At 50.4% G+C, this 20,505-nt stretch overlaps 1 protein-coding gene across 1 annotated transcript in view; it reads right to left on the bottom strand.

Annotated features, from left to right (window-relative positions):
• Abcg1 (ATP binding cassette subfamily G member 1) overlaps positions 1-20,505 on the bottom strand; it is a 58,001-nt gene that overhangs the window by 14,293 nt on the left and 23,203 nt on the right. Inside the window, exons 3-5 of the mRNA XM_021185953.1 lie at positions 8,899-9,016; positions 6,556-6,688; positions 3,035-3,085 (exon numbers count right to left, since the gene is read on the bottom strand). Coding sequence (XP_021041612.1) covers positions 3,035-3,085; positions 6,556-6,688; positions 8,899-9,016 — 302 coding nt within the window. The remainder of the gene's footprint in view (positions 1-3,034; positions 3,086-6,555; positions 6,689-8,898; positions 9,017-20,505) is intronic.

The raw sequence follows: 20,505 nt of genomic DNA, 5'->3' as shown, positions 1-20,505 counted from the left end.
TCTCTCTCTCTCTCTCTCTCTCTCTCTCTCTCTCTCTCACCTTCTCTCTTTCCCTCTGCATTTCTATAATAAAGCTCTTAAACCATAGAGTGTCTCTGCTCCTTCAAGGCCCGCTGTGCACTCTGGTCAGTGTTGGGAACTTCTTCCCCTATTCCCTCTCTCCTGAAACCCTGGGACTTTAGCAAGGTAGCTTGGCGGGGGGGGTCCCCAGGCAGGGCTGCCCCTTGGCCACCCCCTGAAGAGTGAGATAGAGGAATGCCCATCCAGGGATAAGTGGGTAGGGTAGGTAGCAGCCCTCCCACACCTGATCAGAGAATAGGAAAACTCTGGTGGGGCATAGGCCTCTTTTCCCTTCCCCCACTTTCCCCGGGCCCCCCTGGTTCCTCCTTTTTTTGTTCCCAACACCAAAGAGCATCAGAGGCGAAGATGGCACAGGAGGCCAAATGCTTGCCTCGCAGTGGTTACCCGCTCAGAGGCCCGAGTCCAGAGAATTCAGCTTCCCCAGCTACGTGGGAAATGGTGACCACAGAGCCACAGCTGTGGAGAAACAGCCAGTCTCCATCTCTCCATCCTGCACTCATAGAGAGCTTAACAACTTGAAGACTTGAATGATACTGTCTTCTTCAGCCCATGCTGCCTGTAAGGTGGTGGGAGGCCTGAGCATGGGTTATATAGGCTAAGTTATCTAGAGAGGGTCAGAGAAGCCAGGGCTAAAGAGGCTGGCCCCCTTTGTGGTCAGCTCTACTTCTCTGTAGGACCTTCCCCTTCTGGTCTGCTCATCTCCACACTATGAGAGTCTGTGGCCAGCTCTGACCTTGGGTCTCTGGTTTGAGGCCAAGAGACAAAGCTCCCTTCCCAGCTGCTCACCCTCCAGAGAGACCAGCCAGCATCTTCCACATCAGGGAGGAAAATCAACACAGCCACTATTACTTTACTTGGTGGCAACTGTCAGATACTGGCGAGGCATCACAGAGGATAGAGCTTTGGTCCCTTGTCGAGTCTGGGAGTCTGGTAGATGGGAGAGGCTAGGGTGGGAATTGGTCCCCAAGACTACCACAGTCTTCTAATAAGTCACCAGGAGCCACAAGGATGCTCTAAAGGAGAGAGGTCCCTCTGGACTCGCTTCTGGCTTCTGCGAGGTTCACCACTGTTCCAGCATGGGTGGCTTTCCTCCTTGCCAGTGAAGATGGGATGCCGGGCCAGGGAGCTCTGGGGCAGGTATCAGATAAAGTACAGAGGACCCCATTCTCTGGCATCAGTCATCTCAGGTTCACCTTGGCACACTGTGTTCTGACACTTGGTTTTCTTTTTCCTTCTTTCTTTCTAGAGCTTTCTTTTGTCATCCCAATGGTTGCTTGACTTAAGTCAGCTTGGGTTGCCATGACCAAGTATCCCAAATTGAAGGCACAGACACTGGAAATGCCACCTTAGAGTCTGAAGGCTGGTTGGTTAAGCTCAAGTATGACAGCTAGTGGCTCTCCCAGCCCCTCCTAACCCCTCTTCCCAGCAGTGGCTCTCCCAGTCCCTCCTGACCCCTCTCCTCCCAGCTTGCAGACAGTGTCTTCTCCCCGGGCCCTCAACAGAATCCTTCTGAGTGAGCTTTTGAGAGACTTTCCTCTTCTTGTAAGGACAAAGTGAGATTGGATCAGGGCCATCCCAATGATCTCTGGAAACAGCCTGTTAAGTCTGAAGTACTGGGCTTAGAATTGTAGCATATCATATTGGGAGGTCAGCTCTTAAGCCTTGTCTCTTCTTGTCTTCATTCGAAGGAGGGATGGAGGTAGGTCTGGGGGAGTCAGTGGGGACTTGGGGGTGGTGTCTTTCTAAGTCACATGATTCAGAGAAGACTGCTGGACACAGAGGCTCTTGAAGTTCACCCTACAGGATGAGGTCACAAGCCCCATTCCCATTAACTGCCCACATGGGGCCCCTGCACTTCCCATATCTTCTCTGTGTTGGCTACAAATGGTCCAGTATCTTCCCCTCGATCTCAGAATGAGAAAATTCCACAGGAAACATTTTTAGTAGTTCCAGGGAAGTTTTCACCTCAGAAACAAGTTCTTTGCCTCCACAGTGCATACCTCACTACCATGACAGAGAACCCCAGAGTGTGAGGGTCCTGTGAGAGAGGAGAGGGGGAGCCTCAGCTGCCTTGTCACAGCCAGCCATGTACACTGTATTAGCCGTTCTAGGCAGTGAAGGGGTTGGGGCTGAGAGTGTGACCACAAGGGCAGCAAATCCTGTCCCTGGCAACTGCCAGTCAATAGCACTGCCCCCATTGCCTGGCCTTGGAAGGTGTTAGAAGACACAGATAGCATCATGTAAAGGGGGCGGGGCTTCTGTGACATCTCTCTCCTGCAGAGCATTTCAGCAGCACCAGAGATAGCAAGAAACAGGCCAGATGAGCTTCCCCGGGTGGCCAGTGAGTATAGACTGAGAGGCATTTCCCCACGCCACCCTGGGAACCTCCAGGGTCCTGCTTGTTTCCCTCTCTGCTCCTTGAGGGCTCAGGGAGCCTGGGAACTGGTAAATGGGAGGAGAAGTCTCAGCTAGGCTATGATGTTTTTTATTTTCTTTGTAAATGGCTGGTTAATAAGACGAAAGAGCCCAATTTCTCCTTGCGAAGGTATGTGGGCAGAAGGGAGCTATTTTTAAACCAATGACTAACCATCCCCATTGTCAGTGTTTCTTTAAAAAAAGAATAGTTTAATCTAAAATATATTAAACACCCAAGGGGGTGGAGCCCCTGGCCAAGCCCTGAGGTTTACATCTTCTGGATATTGGGAGGGGGAGAATCCAAGGCTGCAGACTGCTAGATCTAAATATCAGTCTAGCCCCAGAGCCCCCCAACACACACACACACACACACACACACACACACACACACACATACACACATGCACGCACTCAAGGGGAGGCAAAGAAAATCAACAGAAAAAAATCCAGAAGGGAGGAACAAGCCCCTCCCCTCACAGTTCATATGTGCTTGCATCACGCTTTGGGCCACACGTATGGCTTGGAGCAGCAAACTCACCATCTCCCGTCTGCCTTCATCCTTCTCCTGCAGCTTCAAATGCGCGGACACCTGTGGGCAAGAGAACACCAGTGAAGCCCCGTCTTAGGTAGGGTCTTACTCCTGTGATCAGACACCATGACCAAGGCAACTCCTATAAGGATAACATTTAATTGGGGCTGGCTATAGGTTCAGAGGTTCAGACCATTATCATCAAGGTGGGAGCATAGCAATGTCTAGGAAAGCATGGGGCAGGAGTTGCTGAGAATTCTACATCTTGTTCCAAAGGCAGCTAGGAGAAGACTGGCTTCCAGGTAGCTAGGATGAAGGTCTTAAAGCCCACACCCACAGTGACACACCTACTCCAACAAGGCCACACCCACTCCAACAAGGCCACACCTCCTAATAGTGCCACTTCCTGGGCCAAGCATATTCAAACCATGACAGTTGGCTTCAGGAAGCATGAGGCTCACAGGATCCAAACAAGGTCCATAGCCACACTGTGGTCAAAACCACACCATGGTCAAAGCCACACAATGATTCAGAGACTCACCGTAGTAAAAGCCACACCATGGTCCACTGTCCCATCAACTTCTGAGCTACTTAATGGATTCATGACACCCAAGAGGTCTTGGTTTCCCACATCCAGGGCCTGATAGAGGTGGGTGTCCTGGGAGACTCATATGGGTCTGCTATGCTTCTGGTTATCTCTGGAATCCCCATGAGCTAAGCCAGATGTGCACAGCACAGAGACAAGGAAACCCTAGGAAGGAGGGTTTGAAACCGGCCTGGAAAGGAACCAGTTGTACACTCAGGACCTTGAAGTTGTCAGGCTGGGAGGATCCACAGTTGGGTGGCAGGATAAACCTCCTGGTTTGCTTACTCAGATCCTGTTTAGCAGGATAGTGTGGGGTCCCCAGCCTTGCTTGGTTAAACCCTGAGATAGACTCGCCTGGCCCAGGTTCAGCCCTGTTTAGAGTATACCAGATTCTGTGTTCTTGGGCACACCTGGACCTCAGTTTCCTGAACCAGCACAATACATTTAAAATCTACCTCAGTAATTAGTGAATTTGCTAAAGGGGTTAGGTCAGAGACAAGAGACAGGGGAGGGGACTGAAGAGGCCCTGGGCCTGAGAGTGGGACAAAGATAGACCTGCATTACCTCTACAAGGCCAGCTGCCCATCTTGTGACACTGAGTGCTGCAAGAACATGTCAGGATGGACACAAGGTAAGAGAACCACATAAAAATGTACAATTGCTGAAGGTGGGTAGCCAGTGGCCAGGAAGCAGGGGCCATGGGAGCCAGGACCTTGAAGTGTAAAAGGTGAGAAACATCCCAAAAGTGCTGTCTGCACAAGTTCCCAACTGATTATGTGATTATTATAAAACAGATTTATTTCACAGCAAGTCCCGGAGGAGACACGGTCACCACAGAAAAGGACAGTGAAGGAGCTGGAGAGTCAAAGCGACCACACGGCTCACCAGTGCCTCGCCAAGCACTAAGATCAGGTCACCCAACACACAGAGGGTCACTCAGGGACTCATAGGAGTAGACAAGTACATGAAGAACGAGCCCGGAGGTGAGGGAACCCTTCTCAGCAGGCTGCCTGCCGTCTGTGTGCAAATCCTTTTTTTTGCACTACCAAAACTCCAAGCCTACCAAAACTCCACTAGAGGCCAAGTAAGCAGGCAGATCTCCTGAAACTGTTCATGGACACTGGGTGGTAGACAGGGGTCCCCTTACCAGGTACTAGGGCAGAAGAATGAGTTGCAACCCTGCCCCTGCCTGGCCCTCTCTTTCTCTTTCCCCACAAAGCAGGTAGAAGAACAGATCTCAGATCTGAAATCTTAACCCACTTTTCCTTATTGATCTACGACTCCGCTGGAGTCATACAAAGGACTGTGTGGTGGACCCTGTCTGGGATTTGCCTGGTTCAAGTCGTGAACATGAGGGCAAGACCTCTCCAATGGAAGGCCACCAATATGAGCATCCCATCTGCTACCAAAGTGCAGAGCTTCATATGATGTCTTCTTCAGGACCAGGGGAGGCACAATCCCACTGAGACTGTGACAGGAAAGCAGAGAAATAGCACCAGCGAGGCTTGGAGTAAGCCATGATGAGCAGAGCTCATCTACCAACTAGAGCTCAGTGGTTGTTTTTTGCTTTGTTTTTTTTTTTTTGGTTTTTGTTTGTTTTTGTTGTTCAAGACAGAATTTCTCTGTGTAGCCCTGGCTGTCCTGGAACTCACTCTCTAGACCAGGCTGGCCTCGAACTCAGAAATCCGCCTGCCTCTGCCTCCCAAGTGCTGAGATTAAAGGCGTGCGCCACCACGCCCGGCAGTGTTCATTTTTTTAAAATTGCCCATTTATGAGACACTCTAGACGCTTCTTTTCCCAACAATGAGATCACGTAGTCTGTCACTGACTATGAGGTAGGCTTTTATAAGATAAATGGTCCTAGAAGCCCAGAGTTCCTGCACTGGTTGGGGACACTGTCTGTGGAGAGAGGCCAGCCTGGCTGTTCTGGAAACCAATGACACAGGCTCCATCTGGACACTTGCATGGCCCTGGCAGGGAAGGTATTTTTAAAGTCCTCCTGCACTTATGCACTGGAGTCTCGTGTGAAGATACAAGGAGAAGACGCGGGAGAGCGGAGGTAACCAGGGCAGACCTGTAAGGACAGCACCGGTGAGCCCCAAGGTCCAGGTCTTCCCCCGGTTCTTCTAGTGATCCTCCTCACAATTCCAGCAACACTGGGACAGTCTCACAGATGAGGAAACCACAGCCAAGGGGTTAAAGCATGGAAAGCCCATAGAGTTTAGACAGGAAACTCAGAGACTCTGGAGCCGGAGCTCTTCCTCAGAGTCCCCACATGGCTTTGGCAGCCCTACAGCCCTACCTCACGGCTTCATTCTTAAGATGTTCATCCCTGCTCCCTAGAGCCTGAACAGCAATGGCTGACTTTTACCTGGCAGACAGAAGAGTCTGATGGGGATCTCAGAGAATGGTCACTCCACCAAAGACAGAATGATTCAAGGACAGAGATGGAGGGTGCGCCTGCTAGGCTATGCCATCATGACTTAGACTAGAGTCATTCGGAAAGAGGGAACCTCAATTGAGAACATGGTCCAGTCAGATTGACCTGTGGGCAAGCGCCACCCCTGGGGGCTGGTGGTCCTAGGTGCTATAAGAAAAGAGGCTGAGAAAGCCATGAGAAGCAAACTCCTCAAAGCTCTGCTTTAGCTCTGGCCCCAAATTCCAAGGTGAAATAAACCCTGTCCTCTCCAGGTTGCTGTGTTTTATCACAGCAATAGAATGCTAACTGGGGGTGGGGGGTTGCTTAGGAAGGTGGTTACTATGGAAACAGTCATTCAACTTAGCGACCAATGATCTGAGAAACTTGATTGTGACTTTGCCAAACAAGATCTAGTAAAACACTGTGCAGGCAGCAAGACCAGGGTTGAAACTCTGCTAGAGAGAAGGGACCAGATATGGTCACGTCAGCGGGTCTGGGTAGTGCCAAGGTGCAGGGGTGGCTCACCATCATGGCCTCCTGAACAGTGAGGTGAGGCAGCAGCATGTCGTCCTGCATGATGTAGCAGGAGACCTTCCGGAAGCAGCGCAGGTCCCGGGGCATGCCATTGATAAGGACTGCCCCTTTCATGCCAGTCTCCCTGCCAAGAAAAGAAGACAGGTGCCCATCAGCCAGGTCCTTCAGGTGGCCTGGAGAGGCAAACAAGAGAGGGGGCCTCCCTCCCTCCCTCCTGGACTCTTCCCAGTAGAACCATTCACCATGGCAACAGGATGGAGCAGAGGGACCAAGTGATGCAGAATACCGCGCACTAGTACTCTACCTGCCGGGAACAAGGGATCAGCAAGGAGACAAGCCACACACCAGGCCTCTCCCAGACGGCGTGTTTATCACACCACTTGGAAATGGCTTTTCTTTGCCTGCTACACAAAGATGCCTGGGTATGTCCCATAGGGGATGTCTCTCAGTACAACCACAGGGCAAAGACATATACCAACAGCTACTCCATCTGCAGCCCAGATTACACCAACTGCCCTGGGATCACAAGTGTACCTGGCAGGTGCCTCAGGCTCAGATGGCTCAGAGACAATATCACAGCCATGACAGTTCAGCCCCACGACTGATCCAAGTGTGATCAGAGGACCTTCTGACTGCAGGTGAGAAGGCTGGGAGCCTCCTGTGCCCTGACAGGGATGCAAGACCATCCAACCTCCCCAGAAGCCTCCGTGTCAGCTCTTCCTGCATGTGCCCATTGGGCCTCTTGCCTCTTAGGTGTTTCTAAGCACCAAAAGAGCTTCCAGAGGCCCTCCATCTTCCTTTCCACCCAAGGACACATCTTTGCAGTTCTCCCTTCCTGTGCCCACCGAAGAACAGCAGCTTTATACCTGGAGGGACTAATAAACTCATTCTGGACTCCAGCCTCCCATGGCCACTGCCAAGGAGCAGGGCTTTGTGGTAGGTCCTGCTTTGCTCCCAGGCAATGGGCAGCTTCCCTGGCCTACTCTGGGTACCCAGCCTGGCAGGGCTGATTCTGCATCTCTGGGATACACAAGTACTCTCGGTCTTCTAGGAACTGCTAGGGGTAGTCTGAAAAAACAGCCAGCCCCAAGAAACTACCCCACTCTGCTCCCTCCCTGTCTCAATTCTTTGATCTTTAAATGTGCATGTCATAAAGAGGAACTTAGAGTGACGATTTTGAAAAACAAAAATCATAATTTCTGATATTAGGAAACAATTCAGCACTCTATGGGTTGGCGAGACTTACCTTTCTCCCCACTCCCCCAGTAACCGAAATCACTAGTATCACAGGTGTCTGTATTACTCTCAGGAACTATACCATGTTTGCAGTTGCATCCGAAATGTCTCCCACAGGGTGTGCTTGAACTGCTGATTCTCAGACTGTGATGCTGATACAGGAGGCTATGGGGCATGGGTGGATCAGGGCTATGGGGCCTGGGTGGTAGAGGAGGGTCGCTGAGGACAGGCCTTTAAAGGCTGAAGCCTGACTCTGCCTCTGGCTCCACTCTATCTGCTTCCTGGGCAGAGCCAGGAAGTGAGCCGACTTCACTTGTGGGACAAACCCAGTTGCTTCATCTGCCATGCCTGCCTTCCCGAGACTGTTCCCTCTGAGACTGCGAGCCAAAACATAGCCTTCGTCCCTTGAGTTGCTTCTGCTACAGGGATTTGGCTATAGCAACAGGATAGTAACTGACACATGTCCTAGGCAGATACTGAAACCATGCGGAGTTTTGTACACTGTATGGATGGTGGCTTTTCCTATGCTGTGTGTGTACAGTCACAGATGAGCGACCTTGGCATGACCTTGGCAATGGTGACTCCCTAAAGTCCTGAACAACCATGGCAAATGCGAGCCTTGGACACGGCAGCCCTTCATTCTCCTCTGTCAAACTGTCCAGCGTGCTGTCCTACTGACTAGCTGTCTTCTAACCATTGCTTCTGACCAGATCTTGACCTTGGTACATTTTCCTGTCCAGGAGGTGGACTGTGGGTTGAGCTTATCAGGAAGCTGCCTTGCTCACCTGCCTATGGTCTCTTCTTCATACCCTATTCATGTGCAGTCATCAGTAGGTGCAGACTTTCGGTATTGCTTCTCTGTACTGCTTCCTCCATGGATTCTCAAGCTCTGGATGCAAGCATGCAGCACACACACACACACACACACACACAGAGGCATGCAAACACACATGCACGCAGGTACTCATGCACACACGTGGCTTCCCAGGAGCCCATGTGAGCAGAGCTTCTGGTAGCAAACCGTTGACAAAATGTTCTCAGTGCCCACACTGAAGCAGCTCCGTCCCTCACCCAGCCTTCCCGCTGGCCTCTGCTCACCTGTATCCTGCCAGAATATTCATGAGCGTCGACTTCCCAGCTCCAGAAGGACCCATGATGGCCACCAGCTCTCCACTGTTGAATTTCCCAGAGATCCCTTTCAAAAGGGTCTTGTATCCTGCAAAAATGCAGATTGGATTCATTTTTCTAACTGTTGTATGTTTTAGTTGACCCCAGTGCTGAACTGCTGGGGCCAAAGGCACAGTCTCCCACGGTATGGGTATGAAAGATTCACGGCGACATTTTAGGCTAGAGGCAGACTTTGTGCCTGTTTTATACACTGTTTCCCAGACTGTCCTCACACCTTATATTAGGGCACATGCATCTTGCTTGAGGTTTTCAGAGCACATGTCCAAACGGCATCCAAAAATCTCCATCATTCCCATCTCAAAAAGTGCTCAGGTGTATAGAGCCTATTTAGCCCTGGACCAATGGTCATCTTTTCCCAATAAAGTACACTCGTGCCTGCACTAACAGGTAATTAGCTCAGCATTTCATTTGCAAGATCTTTTTACTTGCCCCTTATAAATTTACATAAATATAAAGAATTTGTACACAGTTTATATACAATTACTTTTTGATTAGATCATATACTTGATGAATTGTTGATTGGTTTATTGGATAATTGAAAGGGCTTATTGTCACACAAGTCACATCAAATGTCTAGGGAATGTCTGGCAAGTGCCTTCTGCCTAGATCTTTAGAAGGGGACGGGACGGGGGTAGGGGGGGAGCCACACATCCGAAACAAGCCAGAGCACTACAGCTTTCAAGCAGACAGTGGAAATGTGTTATAAATGATAAATGAGAGCAACTGGTTCCGAGATAACGGTGCCAGCTCAGACGTGGTGTTTGGTGTGGTGTCAGATAAGAGCCCACCCTAGCGCCGACAGGCAAGCATTACATTCCAGCTCCTGTGTATAATGCCTAAAGAGACCTCATGAGCCAGGGACATGTGGGGAACTTACCTGGTTTCCCCAAACTACAGTGAGCACCCAAACCTCCAGGTCTGAGAAAGCTTAAGCCCAAGAGAACGCTCTCTACACAGTCTTTTTTTCTACACAGTCTGTTTTTCACAGATGGGACACTTGGACATTCCTACCTGTCTTCAGGTGCCACCTTAATTTGGACAAGGAGTCCCTGGAGCCTTGTTTAAGTGAGGCAGGGAGAAGCGGAAGCTAGAGCCAGGAAGCCTGCTGCTCAGAGACTGAATCATTAAGCAGGGGAGGCTGGCTGTCAGCTGTCACCCAGGAGACTGAGAATCATCCCAATGGGAAAAGGGGACCTGGGAACAAAGGGAGGGGCACCGAGGGGCAGCTCTAAGCTGTGGAGGAACCAGTCCCCTACACGGAGAGCAGAAGGAGGTGACTGAGCGGGGAAGGACAGCTCGCTGTGTCTGCCTTTGGTGGACAGACAAAAAAGCAGATGTAGACAGAGGTACAGCCAAGAATGGCAGAACCTCTTTCTGTACAAAGCCAAGCTCCTACAGGCTCATCAGACGGCATTCTGCCTCTTGGGGACAGTAGTGGACCTCCAGGGGCCCCAAATGACATCACCAAGGGGGTAGTAAATGCCCCGGTGCCAGCTCATTACTATACTTATCTGCCTAGGCTGGAGTTGGGGTTACTGTCGAGCAAACAGTGTCTTAGGCTGCTCCCACTCCAAGATGAACCCTCACCCTCTGCTGAGCCCCCAGGAGCTGGAAGCTGCCCAAAGCTGGAGACAGGTCCCTGAGATGGCCACCCGCTGAATGAAAACCAAAGATGGTACAAATTCCCTCTGTATGGCTCACAGGAGAAAAACACAGACGACTGGACACAGCTGGGCTTCCAGCCCCAATTAACAGATGGAGTGTGTGTGACCATGTCTAGAAGTCACCCCCTCACACGTCCCCTGACATGGCAGGCAGCTGCTACATACATTCCTTTGCCTACAAACAAATCAGTCCTGCCTCTGTTTTCCTCCTTTATCCATTTCCATGTGCATGTGTATGCATGTTCGCATGTGCATAGAGGCCAGAGGTGGATGCTGGGATGCATTCCCCATCATTCTTCCACCTTATTGAGGCAGGATCTGTCAATCAAACCCAGAGATCATGGACATGGCTAGTCTTGCTCTAGCTAGCTTGCACCGGGATGCCCTTTCTCACCCTCCCTAGGCTGAAATTATGGGTGGCTCCAGCATTTACAAGGTTCCCGAGGTTCCAACTACCTCTTCACACTTGTATGAAGCCCTCTGACCACAGAGCCATTTACCTAGCCCAAGCCTTTCCTCTTTACACAGGAAGTTGCTCCCTAACAATCCCATGAGCCTCAGCTTACCTACCACTCAAGACTCTCTCCAGCTGAGCTATATCTCTCGCAGGATGTCATCTCTGAGATGAGCTAATGCCAAAAAAGCAGGAAGCTGAGCAGAATCGCAATGCCAGCACCATTTCCTTGTACTGAGGGCGTTTCACAACCGGAACCTTCTCAGTCCACCAACTAAGGGGACGCTGGTGGTGTTACTCAGGATCGGAGCTACCTTTCTCGTTTGTGTGGAATGGGGCCTGTTTAGTGTCCCAGAAGGCAGTTTGGCTCACTTGGGTTGGACAAGGTATCGACTTTGCTCACACTATTGTTTGCCTGTGGTGTTCTGTACATTTTGCACACATAGAAGGATTCGGAGAGGGCTGGCAACTGCCAACGCCACCTAGCAACCCAGCAAAGGAGAAACAAGGCCAGCCTGAGGCAGTCCACAAACCTGGGCCCCCTGCATCTTTGCCAGCCTGGGCAGATCAGCCTGCAGACCTCAGCAGCCACTTTTCCCCTGACTCCTGTGAGCAGGCTCAGTCCTCACAGAGTGTAGCTGCTCAATCAGTCATAAAACCTGCTAAGCTAGATGTGTTATTCCCTTTTCTGTGGTGTGTTGTGGTCAAAGGCTATGCATGTCATGTCAAAGCATGGCATGTCAAAGGCGTCTCTTCATTTCAAGTAAAGGGATGATCCTTCATGTCCACATGGGTGAAGGGTCCTGTCTGTGTCTGGGGTACATGCAGGGCACCAGCTCTAACTGAGAAGCACTTGTGAAGTTAGACAGTTCTGATCCAGCTGCTTAAGCCTGTGGTCATTTTCTTTTTTTTTTTTTTTGGTTTTTACGAGACAGGGTTTCTCTGTATAGCCCTGGCTGTCCTGGAGCTCACTTTGTAGACCAGGCTGGCCTCGAACTCAGAAATCCGCCTGCCTCTGCCTCCCGAGTGCTGGGATTAAAGGCGTGCGCCACCACGCCCGGCTGCCTGTGGTCATTTTCAAAGAAGCCTGAGAGTCACGGGGCTTTTCTGTGCAGAGGGCTGTCAGTCTGGAAGGAATCTTGTCCCCAGCATCAGCCCTAAGAGAATCCACAGCTACCATGGTGGATGGACACTGTCCGGCAGGACAGTGTCTGCTGACTGGCACTCCAGGGGCCAAGCAGACAGAGGTCACCGCATATGTGGCAGCTAGAAAACCTCCCCACAAGGAAGGAAAGGGAGATGTATGTCTTGACGGTATGCTCTCAGCACCTTTGTTGGTAGAGAACCATTGTGGATTTCTGAGGAGCAGGCTGTCCCCAGGTGGAATGTAATCTATGACCTCAGCACCCCCAGAGGGGAAAGCAGGGAACAGCTCTTTGCTGTTCTGCGGGGAAGGGAGAGGCTGTGGAGGCCAAGAGAACTTCTGGGGCCTCAGGGAGGAAGCATCCATACTGCCTGACAGCAAGGGCCATTGAGTTCCGCCCACTCTTCCTGGGACAGGCAGAGATGGTCAGAAGACAAAAGTTCCCAAGGGCTGGAGCGTAAAGCCCAGCCAGACTCCCGGTGGAGACAGCCAGTCTGAGGTCATCTGCTAAGAGGCGAGTGTGTTTAGACCCCTGAGCCTCAGGGCCTGGAGCTGGTAGAACCTGAAAATGGTTGGGAAAGCAAGAGCGGCCATTTTTTCCCTAAGGCAGACAGGTGGGAGAGCCCAGGCTGAAGTAAAAGAATGTAAAGAAAACAAAGGCTGAGGATCTAAATGTCACAGACTCAGTAGGGGAGCAAAGGGGTGGGTAGCAGGGGTAGGGGAGGAGGGCGGGGAGAAAGGAGCAGACAAACTAACTAAATGCTAACTGCACTCCAACCTATTGGGACTACCAACACATGCACAGGGACATTCTCCAGCCGGCTATACAAAAACACACCAAGAGCACTCACAGCCTGCATAAATTCCATAGGGGCAGCCTATCCCTGCTACCCTGTACACATTCATCCATCACAGACAGGCACACAACTGAACCATATGAACGGTGTACACATAGGCTAGGTCCTGAGGTCACAGCCAGGCTTCCCCTTGCCCCAGCACGCATAAAGCTGACAGCTGCTCACATCTGCCTGCGGCAAGCAGCTTTCTATTAACACAGAACGTTTATGCTTCTAAAAAGCAAAGGTAGTCTCTTGCCAGGCTACTAAGCCAGGCTAGGACAAATTGAAAATAGTTCTCGTCCAAATGATGGCATGGTGCCAATGAGGGCTCCAGATAGGCTCCAAATGCCCCCATCAACCTTTACCTGAAGGTTGTCCGGCTGCCCTGGCCTGTACACCCAAGGCCCAAACTGCCTCTGCATAAGCCACTGTTCCCAGAACGAACCCAATCTCACCTCCCTGTCCCCCCGCCCCTGTTTCTACCCTTTTACCCATTTTGCTCCTATTTCATAGAATCTGGCACTAGAACAAATTGCCTGCCTTTTCTGAAGCAAAAGACCCAAAAACATACTCTCCCCTCCTCTTCCTCCTCCTCCTCTTCCTCCTCCTCCTCTTCCTCCTCCTCCTCTTCCTCCTCCTCCTCCTCATTTATCTTTCATCATTTTATATGATGAGTGTTTCGCCTGTATGTATGTCTGTACACCATGGTGCACAGAGGCAAGAAGAAGGGTTTAGATCCCTTGGAACATGTAGTTGTGAGTCACCATGTGAGTGCTGAGAAACGAACCCAGCTCCTCTGGAAGAGCAGCCAGTGTTCATTATTGCTGAGTCTTCCGGCCCCAGAAGTAACTAATCTTAGTATCCGGTAGCATTTCTTTCCTGCCCTCTTTGGGAGGGCTTCTCCCCCCAATGCCCAAGGACCTTCTGAACTGCCAGTCAGCCACAGCATGAGACAAACCTAACCCTGTCAATCAAATGGATGCACCTGGTATTTTGTGTTTCCCGCAAGACAAAGGGGCTTTGGAGCAATGATGGTGGTGGCCATGGGGTCTGAGACATTGTTTTGGTAACAGACATGTGAACCTGAAGGTGCAAAGGAATCTGTCTAAGTTGTGGGGACCCAGTACCAGAAGACATTGTGATGTATCCTCAGATGTGCAAATAACACACCAGTCCATTGGCTGTGCCTCTCTCTGGAAGAAGTGTAGGAAATCTCTTATGCCAGTCTATGGAGCTCCACCAGGGGCTTACACCAGCACTGTGCTCTGAAGTAATGCATAACAGTTGAGCAGGGAGCCCTGTGTCACTCTCTACCCAGCTCTACTTTAAAGGCTTAGCTGGGGTTACTTGGTCCCCCTAATTCTCTGTCCTGGCTGATGGTCTCCCTGTCTCCTGCTGTAGATTCCCGGCCCCGTATGTGTATGCAGAAGCCCTGTGCCCTGCCAACGCAGATCCAAGATGTCTAGTTGTACTATGCACAGGGCAACATCAAAAGAGAAAGGGCATAAATACATAAGTAACCATAAGGGAAGATGGCCTCTCATCTTCCCCACACCCTCAGAAGGCAGGCACACCCTCCTCGCTTCTAGCTTTCCTCTATACCTCATGCAACAGCTGGTGACCCATGTGACTGTTCCCTGTATGCCACTAGGTCTTAGGAACCAGGCAGAGAGACCCGTGGGCATTGGCCAGACCCTCCAAACACCTCTTTCCCCATGACACTCCATACTGGAGGCCCAAGGCACACACTATCAGCTGCCAGGTGGGTGTGCTTCAATGACATCTGTGACCTCCAAGGTGACTCAAGGGCTCTTTGTGTAGAAGGTTCATGAAAGAACGGGACATCATAGCTACTGGACTGTGCCTCATTCTGGATCTTTCCAACTACCAGCTCTCCATGGTAGCTAAAAGAGACTCATGCATGCCCTCAGAACAGCCCGCATCTCACCAGCTGTTGGTGCAAGGCCAGCATTTGTGCACAGGCCTTGCACTCTGCATGCTGAGACTCTGGTAGCATCTAATGTGGTCATGCCAGGACATGGAAAGCACCCTACAGACCTTTGGTGGTGGCTGCTGGCCCAAATCTCCCTTCCATGGCAACACCAGCTCTGGCTTCCCTGTCCTAGCCTGACATACTTGGCTTGCAACCATACTGGGGAGGGCACTCTCCTCCAACAGCCTGCCCAGATCTGTCAGCAAAGCAGGTTTGAAATCTGAGTGGGGTTCTGGGCTTGGTAGCACACATCTGAAATCCCAACTGCTCAGGACGTTGAGAAAGGAAGACCATACGTTCAAGGCTCAGCATGACCATCTCAGTGAGACTCTGACTCCAAAGAGAAAATAACAAAATGAAAAGGAATGGGGCTCCGTGGAGGGCGCTTGTATGTGTGTGTAGCTTGTTGTGTGTGTGTGTGTGTGCATGTGTGTGTTTGTGTGTGTGAGAGAAGCACTAGGTGCTCAAAGAAGCCACTGAGAGAGAACCCAAGCTCCATGCTTCAAAACACAAGGGCAAGGCCTCAGGAGGAAGGCCAGACAAGACTAGGATGACCTCCAATTGTCAGTCACTTGCACGTCCATGCCTCTCTGCCGTGAGAAGAGGTTTGTCTTGGGACACAGGTCTGATCTGAAGTACAACTACGGTACATCTTCTAGAAGCAAGTCTTGGCTGGTAACTACCGGGCCTTATCATGCTCAATCAGTACTTTACATTAGTGAGGTCTCCCGGAAGAAGATGGCAGCTCACTGCTCACTGCTCTCCTCCGACAGCCACAGACAGCTGGAGATGCTCAGATAAGCTGTACATGTGCCATGCCTGGGAGGCAACTCGGAGATGGGTACAGAAATGGCTCCTTGAAGGGTGGCTTCTACTCCTGTTCTCAACATGTCGTCAGGGAGGGGGTGAAGGCTACCTCCTGGACCACCCTCCCCTGGCTGTTCCAACAGCAGCCACTCTAAGCAGAAGCATCCTTCAAAAGGCCTGCTCGCTCTGGCAGCTCAGGCTCCTCCACACTCAGCATCTTCTACTCTCTCTTGATGGAATACCACTACCTTTCCATAGGATGAACTCTGCCTGCTTCAGCCTCTGGCTCTGGACCACATTCCATGACAGAGCGGTTCTGCCCATCACTCTTTACTCTCAATATCCCCTCAGCTGTCAATCTGGTCAGAGTCTCTCAAACATGTGTTGGCCAGGTCAATCCATCCCACCCACTCTTGGAACCAGTTTGTATGCCTCCAGGAAGCACACGGATTTGATAAGGTGACTAGCCATGCCCCCAACCATTTTGAGACCTGGGAACAGCTCCATGTGTCCCTATGAGTCATGCCTTTTCCCTGTAATTTGGAGACAGGGATACCTACTTAGTAGCCAGTGCTACTGAGACATGGTGGAAGGATTATAAAGCACTTGACGTATGGCTGGGCCCTACAGACCCTGTCAATACCCACAGCAGCTCTTCCTTCAGGAGAGAAAGGTCACTACATCCATCTGTCCCCTTTGGGTATTGGCCATTTCACACCCCTTAGAGAGTCCAACTAGTATGGTGGTTTGAATAAAAATAGGTCCATAGGGAGTGGCACTATTAGGAGGTGAGGTCCTGTTGGAGTGGGTGTGGCTCTGTTGGAGGAAGTGCGTCATCACTAGGGGGCAAGCTTTGAGGTCTCAGATGCTCAAGCCACTCCCAGTCTCACGTTCACTTCCGGAGGCCTACAATCCAGATGTAGAACTCTGAGCTACCTCTCCAGCACCATGTCTGCCTGCACACTGCCATGCTTCCTGCCATGACAACAATGGACCAAAACTCTGCAACTGTAAGCCAGTTAAATGTTTTCCTTTATAAGAGTTGGTGTGGTCATGGAGTCTCTTCACAATAATAAAACTAGAAGACAACTAGTAAGCCATATAAACAGGCCAGGTCATATTTCTGGGGGTCAAGCGGAAGGTTGTGGGACTGTGCTTGGGATCCACTATTGATTTGTGTCCTGATCCCTCCTCTTGTTACCAAAAATATCACTCAGTAACTATATCATCAGGTCTTTCGCACACTGCATGGATATTGCTGATTTAACTCATGCACATTCCTGGGCTGGCCTTTGGCTACATGGTAGGAAAAGGTCTAACTGTAAGGAGACAGAAAGAGCCAACTTGGGCGCAAAGCCTATTGAAGTGACTTTTCTGGGTACAGTAGAAGCTTTGATACCTGTTGACTGGGCACACCTGTGTGTGTGCACACATGTGCATGTGTGTCTGTAAACATAGAGGCCAAAGATTAACTTTGAGTGTCTCTTCTCATGAGCCACCTTTCTGCATAGGACATGGCCTGCCTCCCACTGGTCTGAGGCTTGCCCACTAGGCTAGCCAGCTACCTGACAACCCCAGGTATCTGTGTGTCTTGAAATTCCTTTAGCACTCAGACTGCAAGAACACATCACAACACTTTTTTGTGTATAGTTTCCAGGGCTCGAGGTCTTCTCGCTTGCCAGCATCCTACTAAATGAACTGGCTCCCTAGTCCCTGCCTGGCACAGGCTGCTTTTCTGAGATGCCCAGTGTCTTGGTGGACTGTTTTCTGTTGGCCTAACAGGAGGCTCAGAGGTCTGGCAGCCATAGTGTGCATTCTAGCTCAGTGGATTGTGAAAATGGTTTAAAGATGGCTCAGGGGCACTTCAGGGAGAACCAATCAAGAGCAGCCTGAGGACATCTTTTTGGTCCAGCCTCAGCTCTCCCTGCAGCTGGTCACTGACTGTTAACAGTTCAGTACTCCGGTCCTTTACTGTTAGTGTAAACCTACATCAGTGTCACTGTCTCAGTCAGGGTTTCTATTCCTGCACAAAACATCACAACCAAGAAGCAAGTTGGAGAGGAAAGAAAGATTTATTCAGTTTACACTTCCATATTGCTGTTCATCACCAAAGGAAGTCAGGACAGGAACTCACACAGGGCAGGAACCTGGAAGCAGGAGCTGATGCAGAGGTCATAGAGGAGTGTTGCTTACTGGCTTGCTTCCTCTGCCTTGCTCAGCTTGCTCTCTTATAGAACCCAAGACTACGAGCTCAGGGATGGCACCACCCACAATGGGCCCTCCCACCCTTGATCACTAATTGAGAAAATGCCTTACAGCTGGATCTCATGGAGGCATTTCCTTGAGGGAAGCTCCTTTCTCTGTGATAACTTCAGCTGTGTCGTGTTGGCACACAAAACCAGCCAAGTACAGTCACTTCTGTGGTTCCACTAATATGAACCATCTCTCAGCCACTGTCACCAAGTTTCAGACACTACAGAGGGAAGAAGGGGGTAGGGTCTCAGGAAAACAGATTAGAAAGTTAAAAGAAAATATCCTGATAAACTTACAAGGCTCAAGAGGCATCTCCCTGATGTTATAAAAGCTGGGGGGAAGAGGGACTCTCAAGGTGGAACTGTCTCCCAGTTGTGCAGGAAGCTCCAGTGAGGCAGCTTCTGTGACTTGTCACACAAGATAGGGTGAACATTTAATGATGCTACTGTCTGAATCACCTACACACCTATGGAAACCCTCACCCATGTTTCTGTCACTAACCCCAACACACTCATTGGCTCACCACACCCACTTGGGTGTAATCATTGGTGTGTTCTGATGTTAGTTCCCTATCAGAGGCATCCTAGTTAGTTAGCTTTAACTGTCAATTTGATACAACGTATAGTCATCTGAAGAGGGAGTCTCAATTGAGGGCCTGTCCAAATCAGACTGGTCTGCAGGTATGTCTTGGGGACTGTCTTGTTAATCGATGTAGGAGGGTCCAGCCCACTGTGGGTGGTGCCATTCCCTAGGCTATATAGGGAAACAGGTTGAAGGTGAACCTGCAAACAAACAAACAAGCATATTCTTCAATGACTTCTGCTTCAGGTCCTGCCCTGACTTCCCCCAGTGACAAGCTATGACCTAGAAGTACAAGCCAAACAAACACCTTCCTCCCCTAAGTTGCTTTTGTTAGAGCACTTTTTTCACAGCAACAGGAAGGAGACTAAAACACAAGGTGAATAGTGTTTGATCATGTCTCTCCAGGAAAACTCACGCGGCAACCATCCTGTCCAGTCGGAGACACCCACTCAGCCTCCTAGGCCTCAGCCCTTCCTGATCGCAGTCTCCAATTCTGCCCCATCCTTCACCGCTGCGGAATGTTTTATTCTCCTGTAGTTTCTCTTTTTACTGCCTAACTATATTCATCCTTAAAGAGTTTGAATATTTTTTTTGCATGCTTCTGGAATTTATATAAATAGTGCAGTACTGTCTGTCCCAGGGCTGTTTTTCTTCACTTGGTGTTCTAGAATATTCTATAGTGAGTGTTATCTGTGGTTTGCTAACTAACTCCTCTTTCTAGTGATTGCACACGGTGTTGTCCTTAGATTGGGGTGCTTCAGCAGTGGAAGGGACCTGCAGTATTGACCACTGTCAGGTCACTTCTCAACCATGAGAGTCACCAGAGCAAAGAGCTCCATCTGCCTGTCCCTGGGCTGTATCCCCATTTCTCCTGCTTGGGACACATGGCCCACTTCAGGCTGATGCTGGAAGCCATCTGTCACCTATTCTGGCATGGGCTATGCTCTGCCTCACCGTTTCTGAACCTGCTGTGTGTAAACCTTCACCAGGTCCCTAGGGAGACTCCCCTGCATCTTAATCAGCTGTCTGTCTCCACGTTCAGGCTGGCGTCTGTAGAGTTGTGCGATGTCTACTGCATACCCCAAGAGTTAATATTAGTCATGAAAACAGGAATAAATAAAGGAAGTTAAAGAAATGGCTCAGTGGTTAGGAACACTTGCTGTTTCTGCAGAGAACAGAAGTTTGGTTCCAGCACCCAGGTTGGAAAGCCCGCAACTACTTGTACCTCCAGCTCCAGGGGACCAGATGTCCTCCTCTGGCCTCTGAGGGTAGCCACACACAGACACACACATGAAAAGAGAAAGAGTGGAGTAAAGGATTCAGAGATCGCCGGGGTCATAAATGATGGACGCTGCCGTTCTTCGTGAAGTTGAAGGCCAGGAGGGTAGTAATGTGACTGGTAATTTATCGTCAGCCAATAGATTCTAACGTTGCAGAAAGATACAAGCATGTCCACCTCTGCTCCCAAGAGTGGATTCACAGCCCTTCATAATCTATAAAATAAGCATGGCTGGGCAAGGGCCTTTTCTAACTTAAGGAAGTATTCGTGTTCTAAACACAGACACACACGTCACTGTACCGTTAGAGGACATTTCTCACTATCTACAGGGCAAAATGACAAAGACAGTGAAATGCTCATGGGGTTATTTTTCAGTCTCTCATGTCAGTGAGTTAAAGCTATGACTCAATCAATCTCTTCCCCCTCCCTCCCTCTCCTCTCCTCCTCGCTTTCTCCTCCCCTCCCCCTCCTCTCCCCCTCCCCTTCCCCTCTCTCCCTATCC

The sequence above is a fragment of the Mus caroli genome, chromosome 17 (genome assembly GCF_900094665.2).
Source record: "Mus caroli chromosome 17, CAROLI_EIJ_v1.1, whole genome shotgun sequence".
Lineage (NCBI taxonomy): Eukaryota > Metazoa > Chordata > Mammalia > Rodentia > Muridae > Mus > Mus caroli.
Note: the sequence above shows the minus strand (reverse complement) of the source record. Positions and strands in the feature narration are given on the sequence as shown.